Source organism: Balaenoptera acutorostrata, chromosome 16 (assembly GCF_949987535.1).
Source record: "Balaenoptera acutorostrata chromosome 16, mBalAcu1.1, whole genome shotgun sequence".
Lineage (NCBI taxonomy): Eukaryota > Metazoa > Chordata > Mammalia > Artiodactyla > Balaenopteridae > Balaenoptera > Balaenoptera acutorostrata.
Window position 1 is genome coordinate 81,800,928 of NC_080079.1, and position 19,656 is coordinate 81,820,583.

Sequence of the window (19,656 nt, forward strand, 5' to 3'; positions counted from 1 at the left end):
GACTTCTTCAGCTGTGAGATGTGTACCTAAGTCTCTCAAGTTTGGCTGCCATCTAAGTAGTGAAGAGGATCTGATATAGTCCCTTCCAAGGAGGCTCAAGGACCATCTTTGTTCTTAGTGATTCCAAATCAGAAGGGTGGGAGAAAATTGGAAACATAAGTTTGGAGAATTGTGGCTAGTTATTTGAAGGGAACTAGAAGAATTCAGGATCCAGTCCAGTTTGCAGGAATATAACAAAACCTCAAAGAAAATTAATAGCACTAGAATCTAATATGTACAAAAGTATATTTTTCTCTCTACAGTTACTTCCATTTTTTAAAAACAAAAGATAATTGCAGTTAAACTAATTTGTTTGCTTTAAAATTGGCCTGAGTATTTACATAAGTGCAGCAAGAATAGTGATTATGTTGTATGAGTTCTTTTTAAAACTGCTTTGCAGGAACTTTTCATAAGGAATCTCAGATTGAACTCTTAAAAGCCTCTGAGGCCAGAAAGCCAAGCCAAGAACTCGCCATCAGATTTTACCTGCAGTACCTATAGTTTGGGTGAATTCCTCTCTTCATAAGGTCCCAAAAATAACCTGAGGTTCCTGGGCCTGCCAGGAAATGACCTTCCTTACTCACTGGGTAAGGCTGCCAGGAACCCTGTAAGCAGAGTACCAGGCCAGTTTTTTTCAAGGGCCTTTATTGGCTTTATTAAGTTAACCTTAGTTCCTTAAAGTTGTCAGATCATATCTGAGTCTGTGTACATCTCTCTCAAATATGACATTTCAGTCAGAGCTTTGGTAATATAGCCAATGTTTCCAATGTATTCTGTTACAAGGAGAACAGATTCTTATTGACCTTTGCAAATAACTAACTGTATTGCTGTGCAAAGAATACAGAAGAGTTTCCAAATTCTGGAGGGATCAGGTAGGGAGAAAAGTAAATGTTTCGTCTTTGTTTACAAAGGTATACTTTACCAAATTGCTGTAAGTCATCGATAACTTAGGAAAAAAGGTTTCCTTAAATCTGGAAAAACAAAACATTAAGGAACTAGCAATTTTTCAAACAAAAAAAATCATTAAAAAATTATAATCATCCTCCTCCTCAGTTCATTTAGTCCCATGTACAGTAATTGATATTTGTTCTGCTTGAATCCAGTTCAGTTTTATGACCTTTATGTTATCAGAAACATGCACTTGTTAAAATCCTTTCCATGAATCTCCTTGAAGATGAAGCACTTCTGTAAGAACACTTCTGCAGAAGCATCTAAGACAATAAGTCTCTGTAAATGACAAAGACTTAAAAATGCCCATTGTTCAAGATCTGATGAGATTTCATTTGATAAAGAAATGTAGTTATTTCTGTGATATACACCAGTTTACATTAATATTAATTATGACTGATAATATTATACCTGGACATATCACATCTCTAGGAATTTCACACAGCTCTGGAACACTTATATACCTATACAAATACAAAATAGAGAGGGCTTAGTATTACTTTTATTTGACAATACTTCCCATGTAATTTAACACATCAAAGAAGCTTAATTAGTTTAAGATCTCTCCTTTTATAAGGAGAGGGAACAAATCTTTTGAGATGTGTCCCAGGAGCCCTCTGGAAAATCTCAAAGTTAGTTTGAGGTCAGAAAGATTTCATTTGGGATTTGATTTGGGGGAAGTTTGTCAAAAATATCAAAAGGTTTAAAAACACTTGGTCTGGGCTTCCCTGGTGGCGCAGTGGTTGAGAATCTGCCTGCTAATGCAGGGGACACGGGTTCCAGCCCTGGTCTGGGAAGATCCCACATGCCGCGGAGCAACTAGGCCCGTGAGCCACAACTACTGAGCCTGCACTCCGCAACAAGAGAGGCCATGGTAATGAGAGGCCCGCGCACCGCGATGAAGAGTGGCCCCCGCTTGCTACAACTAGAGAAAGCCCTCCCACAGAAACGAAGACCCAACACAGCCATAAATAAATAAATAAATAAATAAATAAATAAATAAATAAGTAAATAGAATACCATGGCCAAAAATTAGTAAAAATTAAAAAAAAACAAAAACAAAAAACACTTGGTCAGATAGGATCATAGGTCACTGTGAAACAACATTTAGTTATCCATTTAACCAAAGTGACAATTGAAGACTACACAGGCAAATATAGAAAGTTAAATCATTGTTACAGGAAATTATTTTGGTAAAGCACAAAATACTTGCTTTCTAGGCAGATTACTTAAAGGTAAAGAACAACCTTTTACAATCTCTTATTAAGAGCAGACCAGTAATTCAAAATCACTTGTTCTTTTAACAGAGAGAAAATCAATTCTGATTTTGCACTTATGTACTTTTGATATTAAAACTCATTTTTTTTCCACTTAAATAAATTCATTCTAATTTTAGCCTGCTTGACCACACATAAAATTCCTTTCCCAAGATTCCTTTCCCACAAACCTTATACAGTTTGGTCTTATGTTTTCTTCTTTCCCATTCTGAAGTAACCAGTCTCACTTCAGGACAAAATTAGTTTCTTTTTCATCAACAAAAATTCCTCTCCATTCCTCATACCTTCTTTTACTGAAAACACACATCCTACTTTCCTTGCATATGGAAATGTTTCCTTATTATTTCTAGTAACTTTAATTATATATATATACATATATATATATATACACACATATATATACTATAAACATATTTATATAATATATATTTAATTTTTAACCCTAAACATCCTTTTTAGTGAAAAGAAGTAAACAATTGTGTGGCTTGACAAATTAATATTTTTTAATTTTTTTTATTTATTATTATTTTTTTTATTTTTATTTTTATTATTTTTTAATATTTTTTATAATGTCTAGAAACATATGCTTTTCCATAGTAAATTTCTCAGTGTGGCACAAAACACGTTTATTAATGTATCCAAATATCTTTGGTTTCTCTGTAAAAAAATAAAAAGGCCAAAAGTGGTAAACCTGTGTTCAGTAGTTAATGTTTTAGTATTTTATCTTATTTGGAAATGATCTGGATATTCAATGACTATCCATCATTTACTTTAACTTAGCAAAACTTCAAGGTTTTAGGTTACCAAAAAGATTTTAGAGAAACTGTTTTAAAAGTTTACTGAAAAACTTTTATCCCATTTACATCTGTAGTAATCCCCTTTTTTCTGTGGGGGATATGTTCCAAGACTCGCAGTGGATGCCTGAAACCATGGATAGCCCTGAATTCCTATGTATACTATGGTTTTTCCTATACATATATACCTATGATAAAATGTAATTAGAGATTAACAACAATAACTAATGAACAATTATAACAATATATTATAATAAAAGTTACGTGAATGTGGTATCTCTCTCTCACTTTCTCTCTCTCTCTAAATATCTTATTGTACTGTACTCACCCTTCCTCTTCTTGTGATGATGTGAGATGATTAAAATGCCTATGTGATGAACTGAAGCGAGCTGAGTGATGTAGGCATTGTGATGTAGTGGTACGCTACTATTGACCTTCTGATGATATATCAGAAGGAGGATCTGATCCTGGATCGTTGAGCTATGATGATGTTGATGGTTGGGGAATTCCACGATGGGGTGGAGTGGGGTGGCAAGAAATTTCATCACACTACTCAGAACAGCAAACAATTTAAAACTTATGACTTATTTATTTCTGGCATTTTTCATTTAATATTTTCAGACAGAGGTTGACTGTGGGTAACTGAAACCATGGAAAGTGAAACCACAGATAAAGGGGGACTACTGGATTCAATTTACTTAATTTATATAAGCACTTAATCTTTTAAAGCCACTTAAATAGAGCTCTTTTACAAATTAATTTTGGCAATACCATCCGGAGGTGGAAAATTCAATACATCTGCAAAACATACATAGACACACATAAATTGACAGTCATAAACAGAGACCTTTTGGGTTCCATTTTTAAATTACTGCTGTGAATCAGGTACAATAATACAAAATTTCACTAGTTATTAAAAAAAAAAGTTGGATTTAAGTTGTTTTCTGGTGGATGGAATAAGTTAAGTTTACCTGCTCAGATGGCTGAAGCTTTTTACTGTATTTGTGGGGAAGACACTTAAAAATTCTTTGTCCACCTAAGTTTCAAATGACCTTTTCCCTTTTGTTCATCTTCTGATAAGAATTACCTCCCTGAAGTTTGTAGAACATTTACATCTCCAAGGTACAGGGAAAGAATGCAAGTTCCTCCAAGGACTTTGGCTTCTTCCTATAAGGCCAGAATTTCTACAATAATTACAAGCCTTCTGAATAGGGGAGGTTTTAGGATTGGTAAAAGGAATAGGTGGACTTTGAACTGCCTCTACAGCTAGTTTCTAGTTTTGCAAAGATTTGTAAGATAAAGACAGTTGCTCTCAACTCCTCAAAGAATTGGGTTGCAGCCTAAATGACGTTATAGTTTGAGCCACCCATCTAACTACATTATCCTTAATTTGCTTTTTTTTTTTTTTTTAAATATCAGGGAGAAGATTTCTAACTAAGGTGGGAATCACAGGATTTCTGTGTTCTGGATTTAGAGCTGTTTGCCTTTGGAATGTTTTAGTAAATCCTTTCACAGAGGCTTTAGAGGGTTTTTCTTCCCCTCTGAGTGCACAGTTTAATTTTAGTTTAAGGGAGGAGACGTAAAAAAAATTCCCATCAGCCTCTGAATATCAGCTTCCAATTTTTGACCAACTGTTGACTGCAGAGCTACTTAAAAAAAAATCTTTTAACTATCTTGTCAGTTTTCAGTGTGGACAAGCAGTAAATATTTCTGGCAGTATTGAACAACCCCTTAGACTTAAGAGGTATTCCAGAAGAGGGTGCAAAAAATATTTTCCTCTCTTTATTGGGTACTACAGACAGAGACCCAGGAGAGCTGACTCTGGTAAGAATTTTCTCCCTTCGTGGGCTTCTGCCAGTTTTCCCAGGATCCCACCTACAGGCTCCAAGTGAGGTTTAAAATAGAGGGTGTAGCTCTAGTATCTACCAGAATTTGGCAAGGTTTTTCATGAATTTTAATTTAGTTTCCCTTAGCTGTTTAAGGGAGTAATGTAGCAGTTTATAAGAAAATCCCTCAGAATCTCATCAATTCTGGGAGGGGCTCATTCAGGGGCCCTCCTTTGAGGGTAGATATGAGGGTGTCTGTTGATGCTGAACACTCAGCCTCTGTGCACCAGTGCTGAAGCAAATCTTGGAGACAGAATTTGGGGTGAAGTAGAAGAGAACAGCTTTATTGCTTTGCCAGGCAAAGGGGGACACAGCGGGCTTGTGCCCTGAAAAACTGTGTGTCCTAACCTGGGAGGATTAGGTGAGGACTTTTATAGCAGTGGTTCAAGGATGGGGTTGCTGATAAGGAGCAGGGTGTGTGCAGGGCCTGCACTCCTTTAATCTGGCCTCAGGTGGTCTCCTGATGAGCTTCTCTGGTTCTCAAGGCTGTCAAACCGTGAGCCTCTCTCTGGAATGAGGATTGCTTCATCAGATAGTTCGTCTTCCAGTTGTTGGGGTCTTTAGTTCCGTAGAAGAGCTCAAAGATGTTGTTATGTGTATCCCTTGATGCAGAATCAGCACTCTGCCCCAAGGCTGCACTATTGTTTCTTGACTGGTCCTCCCTTGTTTCTGTATCCCCTCCCGTCCCTGATTAGCAACTGTTCGAATCTGCCCTTTGGAACTCAGGGAAGGTCATAGGGGCTGGAGTCTATTCCCTACAAACAAGAAACAGGGGACACAGAAAGGCTTCCAGGCCCAGGAGCCCCACAGGGTCCCAATGGTTTCACTGCATGACCACTAACATGTCAGACATTTGTTTGTGATCTTCTAGTCTCTTCAGAGTGGAAAGGCAATTTAGACAGGATTACTGGAGTGAGTACTCATATAAAAGAGGATAGGGAGTTCCCTCTTGGTTAGGACTCTGTGCTCTCAGTGCTGAGGGCCCGGGGTTTGACCCCTGGTTGGGGAACTAAAATCCCATATGTGCAGCACGGCCAAAAAAAAAAAAAAAGAGGATAGAGGGGAGCAGTAGTAGTTATGTCAGTCTTATTGTCTCTTGTTTTAGGTACCTCTTGTGTCTTTAATTTTTCATTAGCCTTTTTGCAATGAATCTTTCATTGAAGCTATTTTGGAATTTTGAAGCCTTTTGGAGTCTTCTGCATGCCAATTAAAATAGGTATCCCATTTTTTTGGGGGGGGGGAGTGGGGAGCCCTTGCTTTTAAGTGCACTTCTTAAATGATCTTATATAATTGGAACATTCCTCATAATGTCCATTCTAATTGTAGATCATCTTTAGTAACACTTTGCCATGTTTATAGATATTTATAGCTTCCAGGACCATAGTTCTTAGATGTAAAATAAGCAAGTGTACCAGAAGGTAGCGTGCTTAACTCTTTGAATTTTAAGGATCCCATTTCTTTCAGCTAAGCCTTTTTGGGTTTGGGGGAGCCAGATCAATATCTAAGAAGGATGTGCTGTGGGCTTGGGGATTGTGTGGTGTTTTACAGTGAACCTTGTTGCACGGAAATCTTCTTGAGGTTGGTGGATGACCTAGTGTCAAGCTAACCTGTTCCGTGACCAGCTTATTTGAACACGGGAGTCCTTGAGTTAGGTGGAGGGTACTTTATCAGCTCTTAAGTGCTTCACCCATGCCCGCGAATTTTTGTGGCTTTTTGGCTTCTGAGATTCCTATTAGTGGTAGCTTTTATCTACAGAAAACAAGATAAACACACACATGCACCTTAACAAATTGGCAGTAACCAAAGGATTTTGCTGTGTCCCAGCCAGTTAAAGGTCTCGTGTATACCACCACCAATTCCTGCCATGGGACCTTGGCCTGGGGAAAGACTTGAACCAGCTGACCTCAACAAATGAAGACTGAGGACTAGGGGCTCCACATACATGGAGAACTAATAGTTCCCACATGGATCTTGGGACAGAATCAAGGCCTGGGGGTTTCCACCAATTAATTGACTATTGTGGTCTGAAATAAAGGCGAGGGGCTTGAGTTCCCGGCAGAATCATCTGCCGGATCCAGCTGACCTGCCCTGTATTGGAAAGCCAATTAGATTGGGAGCTCAGTGCCAAGAGAGCAGAGCTCAGAACTGAGAGGAAGTTACCTACAGTCCTCAGAAGCAGTGAGAGAGACAGAGAACTCAAAAGGGTTTGCAGGTGCCACACCTGTGTTTCTCATTCCCAAAGTTTTTGGAAGTCTCCTTCAGTCCTATTACTGCTATCAAATCTGTTAAAAAAAAAAAAAATTCAACTGAGTAAGTTTAAAGATCAAATTTACTTTATTCAACAATTCATGAATCGGCAGAATCCCATCTAGCAAATAGAAAGGAGCTCCAAAATGCTGCAGAAAAGAAAACATTTTAAAAGGAGAAAAAAGGAGGGACAAGGAAGTCATAAAGGAAAGAAAGGATTATTTCAGGCAAGGTTACCTTCCTTTGGGAGAAGGCAGTGGTCTGTCTGGTGGATTACCTCACTAGTGTTGGCCGGGAAATTCCAGACAAGACTGGTTAAGATTACATTCCTAGGAGAGGCTGAAACTGCAGTTAGGTTAGGTATCAAGTCTTGGTTTGTTGATGTGGGGTTTAGCACAGGTGACTCCATTTTAGGCCTGTTGTCTCCTTTTTAGTACCCTTAAATCTTCTCTGTCATCTCTCCGCTTCCTTTAGCTGGTTGGGTTTATTTCTGGATTCTCTAAACCATCTCTTTTGCTCTGAAACTTTAGCATTCTCTCTGCTCTTCAGTAGTCAGCAGGGCAATTTTAACTCTCCGACTTTTGCTGTAAGAAATTTTCTTAGTGTGAATTCTCCTTCCTTTGGCTTTGAATTTCCAACTTAAACTATGGCTCCCTTGTTCCAAGGTAGTGAATTGTTCACTTTGGTAATAAATACTTGGCAGTATCATGATTTTACTTATTACAAATCACAGTGAGTATAAATGCATATGTTATATTAAATATAATTCTCCCTTACCATAGCACCATTAGGGATAACAAATGTGTTATCCTTACTTCTTCCATTTATTTTATTTTTTTCAAAGAGGCAGTCTATTCGCATTTTAAAAACACAAAACAGTGGAATGCTGCTGCATCGAAAGGTTTTGTTCCCATCCACTTCATCTACCCAATTTCCTCTACTGTCTTTTATATCATTACAGAATAGAGTGTGTTTAGGCAAATATAACATATATATATATTTTTAACTAAAAAATTGTTTTTATTGAAGTATAGTTGATTTCCAGTGTTGTGTTAATATATATTATTTCCTCTTTTTCTCAGCAAAATCTGTTTTGCTTTTATAAAAAGCAAAATGTTTTACCTTTATAAACTCTTTGATTAACTACCATTGTTCCCATTTTGTCCAAATCTGCTTTACTTGTGTTTTTCTTAACATGATACTAATACACTAAATTAACATTATTTATTACAGGTTAGAGAAATGATTTTGTTTTCCCTCTGTGTTGATGCATTTGAAGTATATACCTGTTCCTTTCATCATTAAATGTGTTCATTGAGTGTGTAAGTGTGAACTGATTATCTCTCATCTGAATTAAGCTGCAACCTCCAGAATGGTCTCCCTGCCTTCAATCTCTTATCAGCTCTATCAATCCTTTATTTTGTTCCAGTAATTTTTGTCACACTCTGACTTTAAAACCACCAGTGACTGCACACTTCCTTTCCTTTGCTTATGCTGTTTCCTCTGAGTTGCTGTTACACAATGGCGAACCTGCAGATGCCCTTTAATTTCCAGGTCACATGCCTGTGTGAAGCCTCTCTGAACTTTTGTCGAACAAAGTTCTTTGCTCCTCCTTTTGTATTCTAATAGTCCTTTCTAAATTCCTCTGAATTCCCCTGGCACAACTGAAGAGTGAATGATAAAAAGAAGAATGTGTGAGCAAATCAGCTCTTTGACTAATACTGTTTGTTATTTCTGTTTTACTTGAGCCTAACGTGCAGTTGGATGTGAACTTGAGGTGCATGTATAGGGCATTATAAATTCTTATAATTCAGATAATTGCCCCCCATTTTAAGAAGCACTTTCGTGTTCTTTCCCTGCACCCTGAACAGATGTTAAAGAATATTTACCTGCTGCCTTTATCATAGCAGATTTGTTAGCAATATCATGTATATTGCACACAAATGAATTGGATCATCTGCATGCCTTCGGATTGACTCAGTTTGTTTAGACTGCGTAAACATGGGTCAGGGATATCTCCTTGATGTATATAAATTAGAAATCTTGTCTGTATGTCTATTTCATATGTACTGCATACAGTGTATCATACATGCTATACTCAATGTGTGTGAATATAGATCATGAAATAGTTTCGGCACCATCTCTAGAGTCAGAAAGTCTGGGTTCAAATCCCAGCTCTACCATTTACCAGAGGTGTGACCTTGGACAAGGTACTCCCCTCGTCTGAAAAATAGGGATAATAAGACTGCCTTCCTCATAGCAGTACCGTGAGGATTAAATGAGATAATACCTGTAAATGGCTGACGGTGGTAAACCTACATAGTCAATGTGGCACCTAGGGAAACGTGTGCTACATTTGTATGTAAGGGTGGAGTGTTCAATCGTAAACTCTCTTTCACAGCAGCACTGACAGGTTGCTCTCCGATCCCGAGCTGAGTGCTGCAGAAAGCCCGCTGGCTGACAAGAAGGCTCCAGGGAGTGAGCGTGCTGCAGAGAGGGCTGCGGCTGCCCAGCAGAGCAGTGAAAGGGCCCGCCTGGCCCCACGGCCGTCATATGTCAACATGCAGGTAACGATAAGAAAGAAAAAATGGACAAGTCATCCAAATGTAGGCTGCCTAGGTTGGGGAATGGGGAATTCAGTGAGCTTTTAGCAGTAGAGCAGAAATTAAATTTAAATATATATGCAGTGCTTAGGAATTGGTTTTGCTATAAACATTAACAATGAAATGCAGGATTTAGCTTGAGAAGAATTCTTTAAAATATAGTATTAAAAATGACATAATATGGTCTATGTCACTGTGTCTTATGCAAATGACATTTTTCATCTGTTGAAAAAAATTTAGATAAATATGAGAGCTGTTATTTCTAAGCATTTACTATCTCATGACGTAGTCTTGGATAAATAGATATAATATTCTTCTATCTGTGAAATGGAGAAGATAAATTTGGTGTTCCTTAGACAGTTATAAAAATACCTAATGTGAAGCTTTAGTGTTTTGAAAGGAGATGCTAAATATTATTGATGGTTATGTTGGTTCACAGATTTTTATGATTATTTTGAACAATTTCCTCAGCAGGGATTTTCTCTGTATCATTTTCAAAGTATTAGGCTAATTACTCAAAATAGACTATTGATCATGAAATTCAGAAATCTGATTTTCATATAGATCACAATATGAAAGATAAGGATTTTGTGCTTTTAGAGATGCCTGTAAACATTTGATTTCAGTATCCGAATTACTGGGTAGACTTGCCTACTTTGTAGAAAGAGATTATCATCCCCATCCCCCCACTTCCAAAAAAGGGAAAAACTTCACAAAACCCTAGAAATAAAGAAGTTGTCACAGATATGTCAAAGAAATTAATTCATGGGACTAAATTATTCTTACGTAATTCCAGTGAAAACTACAGTACAATCCTGCTTGTCTGTTTTTCTAATCCTTTGCATTTGAACATTTTCAAGAGTTTTTAGATGAATGTTTTTTACAAAAGCCATAGCCTTTATAAAGTGCAAAGTTAAAAAAAAAGATGTTTATTACATTTTCTCTGGCGGATTTATTTTCAGTTATTATAAATTAAAGTTCTCTCATCTAAGAAGTGTCAAATTCCTTTATGATCCCTTTATAGTTTTCATCTATCTTGTGATTCTTATCTTTTCCATCAGTTATATACCTATAGTGAACCATTTTCATGTTCCTTTCTTTCAGGATGGATGTAAATGTTCTTGGTGATAGAGTTTCAATTTGAATAGATGTATTTACGCCATTAGTGAAGAAGTGACTCTTAAAATCACCAAGAAATCAATGATAATAGTTTGAAGACTTCCCTGATTGCTTTAGCTGAAGATGATCTTTGTCTCCTGATCATTCTTGGACTTCTCTATCTCCAGCTCTCTCTTCACACTTATCTCACTTTCTAATTTATTTTGTGGTTATTTCTCTTACTTATCCCTGCTAAGCCTCTATATGATTTGAGGCTATAGATTATTTTTGATTCATTGTAATATTCTTCCACAGACTGCAGCACAGTCCCTTTAGCCAGAAGGCACTCAATATTTACTGAACAAGTAACTTCAGCATCTCCCCACATCTTGCCCTTAGACATTAGTCATTACAAGTTGATTTTAACTCCCAGAATCATTTTAGACCTAGGATTTCAAAAACATTATCAAACGGTGTTATCTAAAAATCTGACTCTCCCAATTTACTGCCACGTTCCTTCTGGTTGGTCTAGGTCAGCCTGTTTACTTTTATTATTTTGGCCTAATCATTTGCAGTACATTTCACTTTCAGAAGTATCCTGTTTCAGACCGTAAATTATATGGACACCCTACATATGATGGTATAGTCCTCCTGGGAGGAAGGTCCAAAGGGCTCTTGCCAGTGGGTTCTTGACCCATCTGATAGGCCTTTGAGACATTCTTTTTTTTTTTTAACTTATTGAAGTATAGTTGATTTACAATATTGTGTTAGTTTCAGTTGTACAGCAAAGTGATTTTGGTTATACATATATGTATATATATACTTTTTAAAAAATTCTTTTCCATTATAGTTTATTACGAGAGACACTCTTAAATCAAGTCTAAGCTAGTTCCTGAATTGGCGAGTTGAGAACCCTGGGTTAGCAGATGTAGCTATATCTGGACTTCCGTCTTCAAAATGACCTACCTTGGTCCCTGTGTAGACCCGACTGTGTCATAGTCACTCATTCAACGTGAATGGGAAGAATAAAGGGTGGCATCCTAGTCCTGTGCAATAAAAGATAACTAAGTTTTATTTTTTAAATTTAGGTTTATATTTTTATTTAGGTTTAATTTTAATGTACTGCTTAAGCATTCTGATAATGCATTATTTTGAAACTTAGCATAACTGTTATTAGGTTATTCACTATACGTTAGCATATATTGGTCCTGGTGTGTTAAATATTTCATAGTAAGTAGGAATTTTTTTCTTTTTGAAGGAAAATTTCTAACTTTTGTCACTGTCATGACTTAAAGTTGGAAGTAGTACTTTATTATTATGATGAATTAGTTTTGAAAACATGTTTATCAGACTTGCATGGATTACCGTCCCATGATGGTGCAGAGCTTAGCGTTTGTCCCAGGCAGATTCATGGGCTGTAGTCAAAATCTTTTCATGAAGTTTTGGCATAACATTTGGACAGACTGACAATAAAGATATTTTCTCTCTGTTTTTTTTTTTTCTTCAGGCATTTGACTATGAACAAAAAAAGCTATTAGCAACCAAAGGTATGTGATACGTTAATGATCTATACTTTGATTTTTATTTCAGTAAACACATAAAATTTTTTCAGTGTTGATGTTGAACTGAGAAATTGGACCGTCATAAAAGGAATCCCAGAATGTTTAAGTTCAAGTTGCACAAACTTTGTTGAGGTTGAATAGATTAGCATTAGATCAATTAAGAAATAATGTATCATTTTAAAGTTTACCATTACTTTGTATAAAATGTTTTATGAGGATATTTTAAGGTATTTTGTGTTAAGAAATAATATTCAGTGATAATTTCTTTACATATATCAAAGAAACGATACTCATCAATATTTTATTTAAGAAATTCATTAAAAATACCAAGCATTTGTTTTACGTTCTGTTTTCCAAAGCTATGTTAAAGAAACCAGTGGTGACGGAGGTCAGAACACCCACAAATACCTGGAGTGGCCTCGGGTTTTCTAAATCCATGCCCGCTGAAACTATCAAGGAGCTGAGGAGGGCCAACCATGTGTCCTATAAGCCCACAATGACAACCACTTTTGAGGTTTGTAGAGTCATGCCCTACCTATTCTACCTGTCTGTTCTCTCAGCAGACGAGAACAATCTTCTCTCCTCTCCCATTCTCTATTTATAGAAGGACAGTCTATTAATGGTGATTTGTTTTAATTTCTATTCCTGTAAACGTATTGCTATGGAATTGATACACTCCAAATATATTATGATCTTTTATGCGTCTTCTCTCACAGTTGTTGATCAGCTGTGAAGGAGGTGTAAATTTGGATAAACTTGTTGTTGTTAGGCGGAGAGTGTCATAAGTGATAGAGCAGGGCTGAGATTAAGCAAAGGACAGATGTAACATTCCATAAAAAAATGTGTAAAGAATCCCTTTATCCAAGGGTATCACTCGCAAGCCCACCATAGGAGGAAAAGGCAAGTATTCAACAAAAACAAGTTCTCAGATACGAGCTAAAAATTCAGTGTGCTCAAATGTGCCAGGAACACGGCAGGAAGGATCGCAAACGAGAGCCCCAACGTTATGCTTCCCAGATGTTGGCTGTAGTGCTCAGGGTGAGACTGGGAAGCTGGTATCCTCACCACATGGAGAAGAGATCCAGAGTTCCTTGCTTCTAAGCTAGGCTATACGACTCACTCGGCAAGGCCTTTTCAGCTGGAGAGTGTCAGATTTTGGCTGTAAGCCTTTTGCGAGTGGGGTGGAGTCACAGCACGTGCACACACACTACTGGTGAGGCCGTGCAAACCCAAACGTGGATGAAAGTGATTAATCCAAGAATCACAGTGTTCAACCGGAACACTGTAGGCTGAAAAACAAATAGTGGTCAAGGGTTTCATAATTGTTAGTCTAATAACTAGCATTTGTAGATTGATCTTCTTTTCTCCACCCATTTTCTTTGTAATAAGTTAGAATGTTGATGAAAGGCAGAAGCAAACATGACATTTTTTCCTTTGTCTCTTTGAGTAAGTGAAAAAGAAAGAAAATACTATTGAAATACTGAAAAGAACAGTCTCCTGTGAATTTCATTGTCCGACTTAAAGTAGCAACCTAGCGGCTGTATTTACAGATTGAAGTGACCGTCAGCAGCTAGAATGTAGGAACCGTTGTGAAAAATCTGAGGCTCTAGGAGGCACACCCCTCTTTCTGCCGTTGTAGCTTTGAGAGAAAATAAACATCTCCTTTCACTGGCAGAGACCTTAAAACTGCTGTGCTAATTCTTAGGCTTCCACCCTATGCATTGAATACCTGCAGTCTTCCATCCTGCTCACCCTCACCTTTGGCGGGGTGGAGTGTTAGGTGGTTGATTGTGTTTCTGTAGTTTCAGAGATGAAATGTTTCACTTTAGAAATGCTAATTCAGTTCTCTTCTCAAAGACCAATAGTGTGACAGGTTGAAATGATGATCATTCTAATAACGTAGTTGTCAAGTGCAGGGGCTGTGGGGCCTGACAGCTACCACCGACACACGTACAGCTTTGATGAGTGACTTCACGCCTCTGAGCCCATTTTCTCATTGCAGTTGTTTCAGGATGATGTGGGAGAGGGCATCCAGTGCTCAGCGTGGTGTGCAGGAAGTTCTCAGCAATATTTAGCAGCTACTGTTATTTCCACTGAAGAACTTTACCCTGAAGAAAATCAAGAGCCTGATGAAAGATGTGATTCATATACATATATGAATGCTTATTGCTGGAAGTATTTCTGCACATTCAAACTAGATATGCGTTTTATATCCAAAGGAATAGCTTAGAGTGTTATATGAACACATAATGTGCTAGTAATAATTAGCAGATCACACTCATTTATTTCTTTGTGGGTTTATACGGTACATTTTCATCCACAAGCTTATTTGATACCTATAAACTCCCAGTGAGGGAAAGGGGCCCAGATCAGTTAAGTGTCTTACTTGAGGTCATGGTAGTAGTTGTCAGAGAGAGGACTTGAATTCATTTTACAAAATTTCTTTATACTCCTCTTCCTAATGGTTTAACTCAAGAGGGTACATAGCAAGGCGATATATAAATGCTGTAGAGCCATGTTACTGTACCTTAAAAGACATAAGAATCATTTGGAGCACTTAAAAATGCAAATTCTTCCTCCAGGATCTCACTCATCAGGGAGGGAGCCAGCAGGAACAGGTAATCCACATTTTCAGCAAATGTCTAGTCTGTCTCTGATGCAGCCCCCCTTCTGGAAACATTGCTCTACAGGGACGTAACGTAAGGGGGATGGCACAGAAATCATGTCAGAAGCTGGAAGACTCTTCTGCTCTGGCACTTGTCCAAGGACAAGTAGACCACTTTCTGTGGGCAGGAACGTGCAGGGTCCTGACTCAGTGGCTGAATCCCCTCCTGTGGCTTTTCTTGCTTTGGCTCTCTTGGGCTAGCCTGTTCTACCTTCCTGGCTAATGTCTAACAGCTCATTCACATTGAAAGGTAGGGGAGAGGATGTAACCAGCGAGATCAGTGCAAGGGCATTCACCATGTAATCTGCTTTTATTCACGGCCCCTTTAAACACTGCTGATGAAGAAATATAACCAAGCTTTCTTAGGGAATGGTTCTAGATTCTCCCAGGTGTGTAAGACTTAAACTTTTCTTCTTGTATCCGAAAGCCATTGAAAGGAGGTGAAAGGGCCCTTACAAAGCATGATCTGATATTCTGAAGCAGCTGCTATCTGCAGGTGCCCTCCCTTTTCTTTATTCTGTTATAGCTCAGAGGGATTAAAAACTGGGCAATTAGTGAAGATTGTTTCTTTGGGTTAGAACACAGGGACAGGGTTGGGTTGAGAAGGACCTGGGAAAAGTGAAGAGAACTTAAACAATTTTTATTAAAAGATTGACCACATCTCTGCTTGCAGCACTATTTTAAAATTGGAGCGTAGCTAGAAACACTCTTTTTCCTTAATCTTTTCCAAAGAAAAACAAAACCAAATAGACAAGTAGAATGCTGCTCTAGAGAAGCACACTTAGCCAGTAGGTCCTGATGGGTGTGGGCTGTTCGGTGTGTCGGGGATCAAGGCACATGAGTTTCCTGCTCTGGGAAACTTGCTTAAGGGAAGAAACCGAGGCTTTGAACATCTTGTTCAGATTTCTGAGAAACCAGATTTGAGCAGTTGTTTCCAGTTTTAAGGCATTTTTGAGAAATTAGCCTTTTCCAAAGAGCTCCTTTAGAGAAGAAGTAGGTAGCTTGAGGCTTATTTTTGTTTTCTTCAAGACTCAAAAGTATGACCCTATCCACTTGATGATATACTGGGACAGCAAAGGTCAAACAAAAGGCTACTTGACCTGCAATATTTGTGTCACATCAACAGAACTACAAAAGGTTTGGGATTTTCTTTTTCTTTTTGCTAGTCATCTCTTAAAGGCATTAGGAATGGTTACATATTCTCTGGAGCAAATAAAACCTGCATTGGGAATCAAAAAATGGTTTTTAATTTCCCCAGCACTAAGAGTAATGAGGTTGTCTGGTTATTTTACGTCTTACAGATCTAAGAGTGGAGGTGAGCTGCCCTTCATGATACTCTAGTTAGTAGATAACGAAGTGGTAAATATCACAAGACTATGTTTTGCTTAATGTTTTTAGAAAACATCGTTTAGCCAGGTCTGATATAGCTGTGTGAATTAAATCAGCTTAGATCTCAGATGAGTGGTTTTTTAATACTCAAAAAGAGTTTAGATATGGAAGTTTTAAAATATATAGAAATACTACATAATAATCTCATTAATGCTTCTGGTAATTACCAGTTTTGAGCATGTTCTTATTTCCCTTGCTGTATGGGATTTATCTGGTTGAAGTATAATGTTAAAGATGGTTTTAATTGAAAAAGAGCATTTTTTTTGGTCTTAGGAGCCTTCCTTTCCCTATGCCCCTTCCCACAGTTCAGCAAAGGGGATCCCATAGATGTAGGAAAAGGTATCTGTGAGATCCAGTATTCTGCAAATATTTATTATTAAGGACCTTCTGTGTTTCAGACACAATTCTAGACACTAGAGATACAATGCTTGAATATAGATTCTTCCCTTCAGGGACAGAGCTTTCTTTTTGGTGGGTAGAGAGAAATATGTAACGAGTTAACAAGAAGGCATTAAGTAATAAAAGTCCTTGATAAATGTGAAGCAGAGGCTGCTTTATACTGGGTAGTCTTAGCTGGCTTTAATGAGCAGATGATGGTTAAGGTTAAGACCTAGAGGGCAGGAAAGGGCCAGCCTTGTGAAGATCTAGGAAAAGAGTGTGTTAGGCCAGGGAAACAGCCGGCATTATCATCTTGAAGTCAGAGCGGACTGGTAAGTTCACGGAGCAAGGTGGATAGGGTAGGGCGGTGGAGCACTGACGATAAGGCTGGAGAGACAGGCAGAGACTCAGCTATGGGGCCTCTCAGCCCACGGTGAAGTACTAGGAAAGCATGGTAAGACTTTATACTTAGGAGAGGCATGATTTTGTTCTAATTTGCATTTAAAAGAACAACCTAGTTGCTTCATGGAAAATGGATTATTGGGGTGGGAGGCAAGATGGAATCAAAATGTCCATTAAGGAAGCTATTGGTGACAGTCGTGGAGATGGAGAAAAGTAGGTAGATTTGGGGTATGTTTAGATATGACATTGATAAAACTAACTGATAGATTGGATGTAGTGAGGGGAGGAGGAACGAATATGACTCTTAGAAGTTTGGCTTGAGCAACTGGGTGAATGGTTGTCACTGAGATTTAGGAATTCTGGGAGAGGGGTAGGTTTGGGTGTAGCTGGGGGAGATGGTCATCAACAATACGATTTCAAGCACTCTAAGTTTAAAATACCTATGAGACAGTAAAATGGAGGTGTCAGATTGGCAACTCTGTGATGCTAAATTTCAGTAGGGAATTCAAACCCAGAGGTAAAAATTTGAGTCATGGCTGCTGTGAAGCCTTGACAGAGGTTGTGATTACTGATTACTTAAGGAGAAAGTGTAGCGCGAGATGATAAGGAATGCGAGGACCAAGTCCCAGGGTAATCTGACATTTGGAGTAGAAAAGGGGAGGAAGATCCTACGATGGCTACAGTGAGGTAGGTAGAAAGCCTCGAGAGTGGTGGTATAACGCCCTGCAGAAAGAAGCATTACAGCCCCGCACGGTCAGCTGTGGTTATGCTGCTGCGGGATTGAATTAAGTGAGTTTAGTGACCTGAATAGTAAAGGATTCTCTTGGAATTACCCAGTAAACATAAAACTTTTAGAATCAGAGAATCTTGACTTTAATACAGTACAAAGTATGGTACCTGTAATACAGTGATTAGATAAATGAATAAAGAATGAATAAATGCAAGTTCAGTGCAAACTGTGAGATCTTTTAAATTACTATTTTTATTTTGATTTGGGGGAATTAAAAAAGTTAAAATTTCCAGGTACTTGTAATTTGTTGGAGAGATCATGTACTTATTTGAATGAGAGTAACACAGGACAAATGCCAGATTCCTCTCCACCCTTCCACTCTGTGAGCCTGGGAGCTCGATTCCTGTCAGAGCATTGGGTGTAGCTGCACCGCTTCCCTACTCGTCCTGTGTGATACAAGGCAGAGAATCTCTGCTATACCAGATGGAGGATTTGCCTTGTTCCCCAAAATAGGAATCCTCTAAATCTTATAGGAATGAATCTTTATACTGGGGCCTCTCAGAACTCCTCTGGGCACCCTCATTATCAACGCCCTCATAACGAAGGAAAAACACTTCACTGTGTGTATTTCCAAGTGTCCTTGGTAGCTGGAAGACAAAGACTAGAGACAGGTCCCATAGCCTCTTCTTGAGAATCAGCATTTGTGGGTAATGGCATTGGCCAGCAATCGAAATAAATGATAAGTGGTCTAATGTGTATTCTTTTCTCCTCCCACCCCGGGAAACCTACCTTATTAAACATTTCCTTATCTGGCTTTGATTGTTTTCAGGGTTCGTCAATGTCCCTCTCGAGGTCCAACAGTCGTGAACACCTGGGAAGTGGAAGCGAATCCGATAACTGGAGAGACCGAAATGGAATAGGACCCGCAAGTCATAGTGAATTTGCAGCTTCTATTGGCAGCCCCAAGCGTAAACAGAACAAATCAAGTGAGCTTTGACTTTTCGTCATACTTTTAGATGTAATCAGCTTGGAATTTGTTTAGTTGGTTTAGGGTAATGTTCGAGTATGAACTGTGGACTCCATGCCTTCAAGTGTTTTGGATTACTCACAGGCCACCTCTTGTGAGAAGCCTTCCCTATTTTTTTCCAGTGAAGCAGGGCACATGGTTCTCTGCTTTCACTGCATTTTGTATATGCCTTCATTTTAGCATTTGTCGTACTGAAGTACAATTACTTACTTACATAACTGTCTCTTCCTGTAGAATTTGAGCTCCACAAGTCAGGGACTACATTCATTCAGTAAACACTTACTTAGTGCCCATGTGCCGAGCATTCTTTTAGGCTGTGCCTTCTTTCTTTTTTCTTATCTGAAATATAGTTGGCGTACAATATTATGTTAGTTTCAGGTGTACTACCTAGTGATTTTACATTTGCAGGCATGAGGAAATGATCGCCACGATCAGTCTAGTAACTGTTTGTTTCTGTACAGTTATTACAATATTATTGACCATATTCCTTACGCTGTGTGTTACACTCCTACAGCTTATTTATTTTATAACTAAGGAGGTTTGTACCTCTTAATCCCCTTCATCTCACTCCCACCCCCACTTCCCCTCTGGCAACCACCCATTTGTTCTCT

General features: G+C 38.3%; 1 protein-coding gene and 1 long non-coding RNA gene across 5 annotated transcripts in view; one reads left to right on the forward strand and one right to left on the reverse strand.

The window, feature by feature from the left end:
• The window catches only part of BICC1 (BicC family RNA binding protein 1), a 305,324-nt gene that overhangs the window by 271,111 nt on the left and 14,557 nt on the right, over positions 1-19,656 (forward strand). For 3 of the 4 annotated variants that reach the window (XM_057531573.1, XM_057531575.1, XM_057531576.1), the window contains 4 exons: positions 9,593-9,758; positions 12,400-12,439; positions 12,814-12,968; positions 18,848-19,004. In XM_057531573.1, coding sequence (XP_057387556.1) covers positions 9,593-9,758; positions 12,400-12,439; positions 12,814-12,968; positions 18,848-19,004 — 518 coding nt within the window. The remainder of the gene's footprint in view (positions 1-9,592; positions 9,759-12,399; positions 12,440-12,813; positions 12,969-18,847; positions 19,005-19,656) is intronic. The other variant, XM_057531574.1, reaches the window with a different exon arrangement.
• Positions 19,324-19,656, reverse strand: part of LOC130705078 (uncharacterized) — a 415,252-nt gene continuing 414,919 nt past the window's right edge. The window contains exon 5 of the long non-coding RNA XR_009005739.1: positions 19,324-19,384. This is a non-coding gene — a long non-coding RNA (uncharacterized LOC130705078). The remainder of the gene's footprint in view (positions 19,385-19,656) is intronic.